General features: G+C 34.4%; 2 protein-coding genes across 3 annotated transcripts in view; one reads left to right on the forward strand and one right to left on the reverse strand.

Annotated features, from left to right (window-relative positions):
* Positions 1 to 574, forward strand: part of ZPBP (zona pellucida binding protein) — a 65,698-nt gene extending 65,124 nt beyond the window's left edge. For both annotated transcript variants that reach the window (XM_081931906.1, XM_081931905.1), the window contains one exon: positions 289 to 574. In XM_081931906.1, coding sequence (XP_081788032.1) covers positions 289 to 396 — 108 coding nt within the window. In that variant the 3' untranslated portion in view covers positions 397 to 574. The remainder of the gene's footprint in view (positions 1 to 288) is intronic.
* Positions 1 to 12,082, reverse strand: part of VWC2 (von Willebrand factor C domain containing 2) — a 90,447-nt gene that overhangs the window by 19,786 nt on the left and 58,579 nt on the right. The window lies entirely within an intron of this gene.

Raw genomic sequence — 12,082 nt, forward strand, 5'->3', positions numbered from 1 at the left:
AATGTGTTGCAGATAACTGATGGAATCTTCTCAAAGTTTTGTTCACCTATGATGGCTATCTTATACTTTTTACATTTACTTCTGCCTCCTATTTCCTTTTTTATTTTTTTCTTAAAACATTTTTGTGAATCTGAATCCTGAATTTAGGAATAAAATCCCATGTAGACAAGACTTCTTGAAGCAATTGACTGGCTTTGAATTTGGAATCTTCATTTGATTGCAGAAAATTGTAATACATTTGATGACATTATTATTTTTGTTTGTTTTGTTTGCTTTCTTTTATTATAGTGGTTTGCAGCCCAGGATCATTCAACTCTCATGAAGGAACTCATTGTCTTCCATGCAACAGAAGTCTGGCATATGGAGCCAAACATTGTTACTAGACTGTTAACATAATCCTTTCGCTATGTTTAGTAACTTTCCTGTACTTTACATCTTTACAATCCAAATAAAAGGATTTTTCAAAAAAAAGTTTATATATTTATATTATATTATTACATTTATATGAGGAATACTATGTGACAGAAAAGAATAAGGAGAAATTTCCTGACAGTGAGAGCAATTAATTAGTGGATTGGCTTGCCTTCTGTACCTAAACGAAAATGAGGGGGAAGGGTGATCAATCTTTAGGATCTTTAGGACAATGCCAAACACAAGCCTGAAGACAGTCAAACAAACAATGAGGTAGAAAATGATGGGAAGAACAACTTAGATATAAAATAGGAGAGATAAGAAGCATACCCAGGTTCAGCAATAAAGGACTCAAATGTCTATACACAAACACTATCAGTTTAGGATACAGAATAAACTTGAAGAACTAGTACACAAAGGCAGATATGAAATAATTGTCATTATGGAAATTTGATGGGATGAAACTCATGCCTGGAATGTACTGATGGAAAGATACAAACTATTCAAAAGGAATAGACCTAACCAAAAAAGAAGTGGAGTTTCATTATATGTAAGAGATCATTACATGTCTACCAAAATCTACAAAACCAAGGATGAAAATCACCTAGAATGCATATGGGTAAATATAAAAGAAAAAAAATGACATTGCTATAGGCATATACTACATGCCACCCAACTGAGCAGAAGAAATAGATGAATATTTTGCTAACCAAATGTAAGTAGAAAACACATAACAGTAGTAACGGGGGACTTTAACTACCCTGGTATTAACTAGGAGACAAACTCTGCACAAGTGGAGATTGAACAGGTTCCTGATCAACCTAGCTGCTAACTTTGTCATCCAAAAAGTAGAGGAAGGGGCTAGAGGAAAAGCTATACTGAACCTAATTCTTACTAACAGAAAAGTGATAGAGGGAGTTGAAGTTAATGGAACTTAGGGTAAGAGTGACTACTTCATATTGGAATTCAATATAATGCAAACTCATGCAATGGAAAATTTAAAAAGTGTCTTAAATTTTAAAAGAGCTGATTTTATCAAACTCTAAGAAAGCTTGGGAAAGATTCTATTGATGAAAATTTTAAATGTTAAAACAGTCCAAGAAGCTTGGGAAACTGAAAAATATATTATAAAAGCTCAGTCCAACTCAATATCACTGAAAAAGAAAAAACAAGAAATCCAAGAAGAAACCAGCAGGGTTACACAAAGAACTCTCTAACAAACTGAGAAACAAAAAGGGTAAGTATAAAAAATGGAAAGAGGACACATAAATAAGGCAGTATATCAACAAATAGCCCTAATGTGCAAATATGAAATCAGAAAAGCTAAAACTCAGAATGAAGTAAGATTTGTAACAATGTCAAAAATAATTTTTTAAAAGTTTCTTCCAAGATATAAAAAGCAGGAGAAAAGTCAAGGAAACAATCTGTCCACTAGTGAGAGATGATGGTAAGGTAGTAATTGGCAGTGGAGAGAAAGCTGTTTAATTCACTCTTTTGTATGCCTTCATACAAAAAGAAACTATAGCCCAGCCTGCCAAAAACATAACCATAAAAGCCAGAATAGAAATAAAAATTAAAATAAGCCATAAAATGGTAAGAGAACACATGTATGATCTAGATGAATTCAAATCACCGGGACTTGACAGATTACATCCCAGAGTTCTTAAGGAGGTTGCAAATGTTATCTCAGAAACATTGAACAGTATCTTTCAAAAATCCTGGAGCTAAGGGAACTACCTGAGGACTGGAAAGAGCTGATATGGTTCCCGTCTTCAAAAAGGAAAAAAAAAAGAAAGAAAAACAGATCCAGGAAACTATAGGTCATTCAGCCTGACATCAATACCTGAAAAATACTGGAAAAACTAATCAAGCAACAGATTTGCAAACACCTAATCAAGCAAGTAAAGTTATAACCAGAAATCAACATAGGTTTGTCAAAAACAGATCAGGTCAAACAATTCTTATTTTTTTACAAAGTCACTAAATTAGTGTACCAACGAAATGCTGTAGACATAATACTTTTGGATTTTAGTAAGACATTTGACAAAGTAGACCACAACATACTTCTTGGTAAAAATGTGAGTTAGACAGCATCATCAATAGATGGATTTATAACTGGCTGACAAATTGCACTTAATGAGTATTCCTTAATGGTACTACATCTACTTGGAGGGAAGTAGTGGGGTACCATAACTTTCCATCTTAGGCCCAGTCCTCTTCAATCAATGACTTAAGTTAGGGAATAGGAGAACTCATCATATTTGCAGATAACACTACGATGGCAGGAATATCCAATATCCCTACAGGGCTTGGATGGTTTTACAGTTTTCATCTTTCTTGCTCCCACTGCAGAATACCCAGATGGAAATCCAAATGCAGAGTGATTTTTACATGCATGTTGGATTTCTCCAGCTGTACTGCCAAGCTCTCCTAAAATTTTCATGAAAAGGGATATGGGTAGATGGTCGAAAGTTATCCAGTGCTTTATTCATTGTTTTGAATGCCTGAAAAAAATGCTAGTGTAGGAAGCCATCATTTAGGAGCTGTGTTGGGTTCTAACTATAAAAGTTTTCTTACTTGTGGCATTTGGTGACTGAATTTAAAGAAAGTTTACATATTTTAATATTGGGTCTGAATAGATTAGAAAGGAAAAAAAACTTGGTTTGAAAACATAAGTAGTTTGAGTTGTCCCAATAATGTTTTATAAGCTTAATTAATAAATGAAAGTCAAGTTAATTTATAATAAAATTAATAACTTAGATTGTAAGTCTAATTAAGAATAAACTCATTCCTGATTCCAGATGGTATTCATATCAGAGATCTTAAAGCTGAAGTGGAAATTGTGGAAACTTACAAAAATAAACAACTTTTTTTTTTAAAAAATCAGCATCTGATTTGGAAATGACCAATGTAACTTTCCTCTTTTAAAATGGATTAAAATTAGGCTACTTAACAATATATGGGAATTAATGGAGAGGCATTTTCCTCAATATAGCCAATGATCTTAGAACTTCAATTCTTAATCAGCCTGAAGAGGCAATCTTTCCTTTCTGGTTTTAATCTTCAATCATGCAGACATACCAAGAGCATTGCATGATGTTTATGGCTCCAAAGTTCAGAATTGCCACGTCCTTTTTTTCTCTTGGTAAGACAAAGGCATCCAGTTTCTGGTACAAATGATTCTTGACTCCATACACCTTATGCTTTCAGTTGAAATCAATTGTTTCCTAGAACTATTTGAAAACAAGTTCTTGGTGGTTATCTACTCTTGTGCTTCCTGAGGAAAAGCTCCATACTTTTTATCACTTTTGCTTGGGTCCAGTTCTGGTTGGCCAAAGAAGTCAGGTAGTGAATTCATATTCTTAACTTATAATATCGATCAATATTCTCCAGGCACCTTACCCCAAACTAAAGTATACATCCTATGGATTTTCACCCCTCAATCTGACAGCCTTTACATTGTTAACGATAAAATCCATGTACCACCAGGCAGACTGCTAAATATCAAATATTTAGGGTCTGTAATTTGCTATTTGCCTCAAACATTCTCTACACAATTGTATCTGTTGATTATAATTACAGTTGCTTTCTGATTTTTTTCAATATTTTTTCTTGGCGAGAATGTAATTATAAGTGGGTGGGTTAATTTTTCAGAATTAAGAAATAATATATCAATTAGCAAGATAGGTATGTGTCTGGAAACATTTGTTACAGTTTTTAAAAAGCATGCAAGAAGGAATTGGGAGGCTAATGAAAAAAATAAAAGGAATGTAATAGTTTAATAGAATATTTTAATTGCTGAAAGTATAATAAATATAATTAATATTGTACAGATTATATAAAAGCTACTGAATATGACTTCAAAATAAATTAGGAAAGGCAATATAAACAATAATGAAGAAACTCATTTTAGAATCCAACAAAAACATTTTCATTCTATTTGTCTTCCGTTCCATAAAATCTGGAATTTGATTAATAACAATTGCCTATATCTTTCAACAAAGTTATTTCTTGGGAAAAGAACAAATGAGGAACAGAATAGGACAATTAAACACAACTGCCTTAACACGCCCACTTCATCTTGGGCACTCTATGACTGGCCCAAAACGGGCATTCATACTCTGCTGACTCTCTCCCAGCTTTCATCTCCCATCATTGGTCTGTCAATGTTCTTTCCCTAACCCTTCATCCACATGCCAAAGGGTCAGCAGGCACGGGGAGGCAATGACATTGCTTTGATGTGCACACAAGGAGAGGAGACAAAAATGCATCTGGTGTGGGGGGGAGTGGTCAGGAACAGGGCCTCCCCTCTCCCCGGGCATAATGACAAGGTTAATAATCAGCTTGTCTGCCTTTGTGGCATGGCTGAAAAATACTGCAAGGCCCATATTTATTTCCAAATATTAATGAGAAAAGGTAATGCCGAAACAATTGCTGATACCCAGTTCCTTCAAACAGCAGACGTTTAAAGGAAGAATATTGTAATCAAAGAGAGACAAGAGAGGCAAAAAAGAACACTAGTTTTAAGTGAAGAAGTTAGACCCTAATCTAAACTGGCTCTCTCAATAGCTCTCAAGGTGATTTACACACACACACACGTGCGCGCACACACAGAAACACACACAGTCTCTTAAGGCCTTCGTACCCCAAAAACCAGCGATGGGGAGGAAGAGTGAATATGTTTGTCTTATGTCAAGAAGTGAGAAATTTGAATCTGGTCCTGCCACAGGTTGGGCAAAAGGAGGGGAGCAAGGTCGTCTCAAAACTGAAAGAACACAGGGGAGCCTCCCCCCTTCTCCCGTTCCCGTTTGGTTGGCCAGGATCTATTTTAACAAACCCATGCTGGCATTTAGTTATAACTTTGTTCCTAGATATTTGTAGATCTGTTTTTTAATGATCTTTTCCAGTATTTTTCCAGGTATTGATGTTATCCTGATTGGTCTGTAGTTTCCTAGGTCTTTTTATTCCTTTTTTTGAAGATGGGAACCACATCAGCTCTTTTCCAATCTTCAGGTAATTCAGGTTTTTTGAAAGATATGGAACAATGGTTCTGATATAACATCTGCCAACTCCTTCAGAACTCTGGGATGTAATCCATCAGGTCATAGTGATTTATATTTGTCAATATCATTTTCTTGATTATTTTAATTTTTATTTCTAGCCTGTTTTTACAGTTAGGTTTTTGGTAGATTGGCCATAGTTTTTTTCCCCCTTGAAGACTGATGCAAAGAATGAGTAAAGCAGTTCTAATTTTTTTTGTTATTTTTATGTTGAAAAAAATGTTTATTATTATCTTTGACTTTTGTTGCAAGTCTTTGTTCATTCTGAGTCTTTGCTTTCCTGACTTCCTCTTTACTATCTGCTGATATTCAACCTTAGTTCTGTGTCCCTCTTTCCAGTTTCTGTACTTGCCTTTTTGTCTTTCAGTTTATCAGAGAGATCTTTGTACAGCCATGCTGGTTTCTTCTTGGATTTCTTATATTTCTTTTTCAGTGGTATTCAGATAGGCTTTTATGATCATATTTTTCATATGATCCCATACTTCTTGAATTGTTTTCCTCTTTAAGATGTTCGTCCATGGAATGTTTCTTAGACTCTCTCTGTTAAAATTAGCTCTTTTGAAATTTAAGACACTGGCTAGATTATGTTCTGTTGCTTGTGTTTGCATTGTATTGAATTCCAATATGATGTGCACACTCTTGCTCAAAGTTCCAGCAACTTCAACCCCCTCTATCACTTCTCTATTAATAAGATTTAGGTTCAGTATAACTTTTCCTCTAGTTCCTTCCTCTACCTTTTGGATGACAAAGTTGTCCGCTAGGTTGGTTGGTTAGGAATCTCATTGATCTTCCACTTACTGCAGTTTATCTCCCAGTTTATATCAGGGTAGTCTCCCATTACTACTGTGATATATTTCCTACATACATTTGTTAGTTGTTTAGCAAAAAGTTCATCTATTTCTTCTGCTTGATGTGTGGCCTGTAGTATATGCCTCTAGCAACGTCACTTTTTTTCTTTTATATTGACCCATATGGATTCTAGTACGTGTATTTCTGTAGAGATGTAGTGATCTTGTATATATAATACAACCTCACCTCCTCCCTCACCTCCTCTTTTATTAGGTCTGTTTCTTTTGCATAGTTTGTATCCTTCCATCAGTACATTCCAGTCATGAGTTTCATCCCACCAGGTTTCAGTAATGCCAGCTATATCATACTTACCTGTACTAGTACTTTAAGTTCACCCTATTTATTCCCCAAACTTTGAGCATTCGTGTATAGGCATTTGAGTTCTTTATGGGTCTTGGGTGTGTTTCTAGTTGAAGGAGCCTATACTATTTTGGACAAATGGCTGTCCAATCTCCTATCAAAAACTTCCAGTGTTAGGGCATCCACACCTCTGAAATCAAGCCATTCCATTTGTTAACAATTTACACTGTCAGGAGTTCTGAGTTCTCCTTTTGGTACCTTTGGCTAATGATGTTGCCCTTTTGATAGTTTGTAATCCACAGATGTATTAAAAAATGATAGATGAATAGAATTGGAAAAGGAAAAAAGTTATCTTAGCTGAGAGTAAAAAATGAAATGTCAGCTTGTTAATGTAACGTGTGTGTGTCTGTGTGCATGCACATATTTTGTGTTTGTGGGTGGGTGTGCACGCGCATTAAGGATTGTATAAAGATAGTCCACAAAAATCCACCAAGATATTTAAAATATTTTAAAATTTAAAAAAATACTGTACAAATATTGTAGTCACTGATCATTTTTAATCCAAGACGATAGAGTAATAATTGCAGCCCAGAGCAAAAAAATTTACTATCAGGGCAATAAAGTTTATGATCTAAGCAGTAAAGGTTTAAAATCTTCCGGTGATAGTTGTAACAATGTTTTAAACTTTTTAAAATGATTACTCTTTTTTTTTCAGGAACATTTAATATATACAAAATTCATATTAAATTAATTCATGATTATTTAATTAATAAAAACTAATCCTTATAAATCCTTACAAATATACAGAGAAAAAGGGGGGAAAAAACCTTCCAGAGAAGAAAAAGATTTTACTCCATGAAGATAAACTGGAAGGAGTGACTTAAACTTAATGTGTTAACTGGAATTAGGATGGATTTTTCCGTGTTAATATGGGCAAGTGAAAGAAAGAAACTGAAATTTGAAAATGTAATTTATTACGTATATATTAATGCTTAAGTAATTCTTAAAGTAGGCAAAAGATATTGAAAATGTATTTGCGAGTATCTTTATTAAGAGAAAGTTCAATTAGTTAAAGTTAAAAAAAGTTAAAGAAAATTATGTACTAGTTTAAAGAAAAACTGCTAAAAAGGATGTTTATAAAAGAAAAAAAATTATATAAAGGTACTGTAGTTTGGAGGAAGGTATCTAAACATAATACTGAGGTTTAAAACTTGTATGTTAAGAAGTCAAAGAAAAATATATATTAAAAAGTTTTGATTTAAAAATGTTTTTTTTTTAAAGTTTAGTACTTTAAAGGAAAAAAAGGGTGAAAAAAAGAGGGTTTCCCCCTTTTTTCTGTAAGGTCAAAGAATTTGAAAGAATACAATGAATTTTGTAAATAAAAATGGTGACAGTTCACAAAAATTATTAGGTTGAAATAAAAATACCCTTATTTTCCATAGCAAGAAGATAAAGCAGAAATTGTTAAATTGATTATTTTATTCAAAGAGAAAAATATGTTTTTATTTGTATATAATTTCGGGATTTTTTGCTTTTGAAGAAAAAAAATAAAACATTGACTTTGGTTTTGTTGACCAATGATTTGCTGTTATAGGAATGACACAATATATATTAATGTGTAAAAGAAAAAGTTGAAGATGGAATGTGTTTATCTTGTACTGTGCTAAGAAGAGTCAGAAGTCAATGCCTATTTTTTTCTTTCCCTTTGTATCTCACACCCCCTTTCCCCCACTTCCCTTAATTTCCTATTTTTTCTTCTCTTCTTTGTATTTCATGTTAAGAAAATAAAACCTTAATAAACAGAAAAGGAGGTAGGTAATTTGTGGCCTATAACAGATCATAACACTGTTTTTGCAATCTTCTGAACCCTCCCAAGTATTTCAGGGTAAACAAGAGAAATATGTTTGGCTCTTTTTGTTCCATTTTGAGTTTTGAAAAGATTTAATGGATAAAAAGGCACATAAGAGCTATAGTGGCACAGTGGTTAAAATGCAGTATTGCAGGCTACTTCTGCTGACTGCCAGCTGCCTGCAATTTGGCAGCTCAGTTCTCACCGGCTCAAAGTTGACTCATCCTTCCAGCCTGCTGGTCAGTAAAATAAGGCCCAGATTGTTGGGCTTAAATCTATTCTCTCACTTAAGAGGCCATAACCATTTAAATATTAGATATATTTTCTTATTTGGGGGGATTTATGGGCATGTGGGACTTTTAAGCTTGTATAATATTTAAGTCATCCATTTTGATTCTTAAGCTTTCAACAATTCCATCACAAAAGTTTGCAAAATATTGATCTTACCTACATTAGCTAGATGTTCAGACTGGATTACCTTAAATGCATGATCTTACATTTAGAAACACTGAATTGCAGTTTCCACATTTTTGAACAATTTTCCAGAAATGCAAAATTGTTGTTATTATCCACAGGAATCTGTCCACTAGTGTCCTTTAGCATGCTAGTCCATGGTTGGATCTTCCTTCCTTTTGACTTCAGGAATCCTTTGAAAGACTTTCTTTTCCTATCTTATTCAGGGTATTTGCAGAGATTGACCTAATACTACTTTCTGTCACTTCTAACAGCTCTGGAACTCTTAAGGAACTCTTTATTTCCTTTCTGATATTTTTTATTTCTTGCCTTTGGCTTCTCTTCTCGTTTTGGCAAAAAGTTGTTCTGACATCTAGTTTGCTTTCCTTTGGTTCCCTGCCCACCATTATTTTTCACAGTCTTTTCATATGCTTTCTTAATGATTTCTTTTAATTTTACTCCTCTGACTCTATTAATGAGGTTAAGGATCACAGCAATTCCTGATATTTTTCTTGACACTGCAGATTTATATGAAGGTATTAATAATGAAACTGCATTTAGTATCCACATTATGATGTTGTTTCATTAAAAAGTTAACAGGGAAAATCAAATGTATGCTTAATATTGAGGTTCAGTCTGTGGCAGAAACATATTATACAGCAGGACAGCTCCAATTTTCCTTGACTAGTAATGGTGGTGAGCTTCTGGACTAAGAGGCTTCTGAACCATCAAGAAGTGCTCTATAAAGCCAACCACTTTCACCTTTGAAGATGCCAGTCATAGTTGCTGGTGGAACTTTAGAATATCCAATAAGCTTAGATTATGGCTCTTAGCCTGGAAGCTCATGACCGTGAAAGCCTCCACCAACATACAGTACAGTATACTTTCCTGAAATCTTTATCCTGGCACAAAAGGATTACTGTCAGACAGATTGCAATGTAATTATCTTAGAGAACATTCATTTTATAAGGTTTCTAATAAACAAGCCTCCCATTCACACATAGACAAGACACAGCAGCCCTTTCCTCTCCAACATTGAACCAGAGAGCCTATACTTATTCCAGATCTGAGCAATGGGCAGAAAAGTGCATATTAACCACAAAACACAACCCTTGAGATGAGGGAATGGCAAGAAGAAATTTGCTTGGGCATACCCAGCTGGTTCTTTTCAGCCCCACTGTCCTCATGGGGGAGGGGGGAGGCTCATTTGTCTGGAGCGAAAAAGAGAGAAAAGGAAGGTGATATATGAAAGGAAGCATCACCTAAATAATTAATCTAGAGGACCAAAGAATATACCTGAAAGAGAAAGAAAGATATGCTGTTGAAGTGTAAGCAAAAATGGAAACTAGAACCAACCAAGTGGTTTTGTTAAGCTAGTTTTCAGAAGCAGAAAGCTTGTGCAGGAGAACTATGGTAGAAGCAAAGTTGGAACCAGAGGTAAGGGAAGGTATAACTTGAAGTCAAGAAAGCATTCAAAGAGCAGAGCAAATGTCTGCTTGGGTAAGAAGAACATCTGTAGATAATGTGTGAAAAGAGCTTAACTAAGTGTTCCCAGGCTCCTGGTTAGAGAGAGATTACTCAGGGTATACTAGCAGAAGTGAGCTGAGAAAGTTCCTCTAAAAAATAGAAGTTCTAGATCAAGATGTCAATTTTGTTAGATTTTAGCAGAGGTTTTTTTTTAATGGATGAATATTAAAATGGCTTTTGTCCATACCTGCAGTAGTAATGCAGTTGACTGGGCAATGCTTAGTCTATCACAGGTTCTTACTAATAACTTTTCTTTATCAGGGGAGTGAAAAATCAAAACAGCAGTGCCTCATTTTCTTCTGTTTTGCAAGTTGTCATTTAAGAAGTTTATTTAAAAGATAAACAGAATTTATCCACCTCCATCCATCCATCCACCCATCCATGTATCTATATCTATCTTTGGAACTTATCAAACTTGCAGATGATACATAACTGGCAGGAATAGCCAATACCCCAGAATATAGTCTCAAGATCCATCTGGATCTCAGCAGACTTGAATGTTGGGCCATATCTAACAAAATACGATTCAATGTAGAGGAAAAAAACCCCAAATGTTTAGGTACAGATTAGGTGACACCTAGCTCAATAGCAGTAACTGGAGAGGGACCTTGGGAGTGCTAATGGGCAATCACTTAAATATGAGCCAGCAGTGTGTGGCAGCAGTCAAAAAAGCCAATGTAATCCTAGGGCTGCATTAATAGAGCAATATAATCAAAATCACATGAAATATTAGTGCCACTTTATAAAGCCAATGTTGGTTTTTACACTTAGAATACTGCATTCAATGTTGGTCATCATATTATAAGAATATGTTGACACTCTGGAAAGAGTGCAGAGACGAGCAACAAAGATGATTAGGGGGATGGAGGCTACAACGTAGAAACAATGATTGCAAGAATTGGGTGTGTCTAGTTTAGTGAAAAGAAGGGCTAGGGATAACATGAAAGCAATGTTCTAATATCTGAGAGGCTGCCGCAAAAAAGAGAGGGTCAACCTATTTTCTAAAGCACCAGAAGGAAAGACAATAAACGATGGATGGAAACTAATCAAGAACTAAGGAGAAATTTCCTAACAGAACAATTAACCAATAAAATGGGTTGGCTTCAGAATTTGGGCTCCTTAACTGGAGGCTTTTAAGAAGAGTCTGGACATCCATGTGTCTGGAAAGATATAGGGTCTCTGCTTGAGCAGGAGGTTGGACTAGAAGGTCCCTTTCAACTCTGTTATTCTGTTGTTATTATATTAGGAAATTGTATCAATATTGTATTAAAGGTGTGTTCTAGTAACCTGTGTTTTCTAGTGGAAAATGACCAAATCCTGTTTTGAACACGCTAATAATCTTATATTTACTTAAGATGAAGAAAATATTAAATTTAAGATGATTCTTCCCTCAGGAAGATGATACAAAAATTACCTGTTGGTTATTATTGCATTCTTTTAACATAATCTTTGAATTTGTAAGGTAAATTGTTTGAAAAATTTGTATCAGTGTTTTATCATGAAAATACAATAAATTGTAAAATGTTCAAAAATATTCAAAATACTGAATGCAAATTTATTTATGAAACAGTTATGAGTAAGCTAATTAATAAGCAAATTAAAAAAAAACATTTTCCACTTCTTTGTTAAGAGC

This window comes from Natrix helvetica (assembly GCF_964273705.1).
Source record: "Natrix helvetica genome assembly, chromosome: Z".
Lineage (NCBI taxonomy): Eukaryota > Metazoa > Chordata > Lepidosauria > Squamata > Natricidae > Natrix > Natrix helvetica.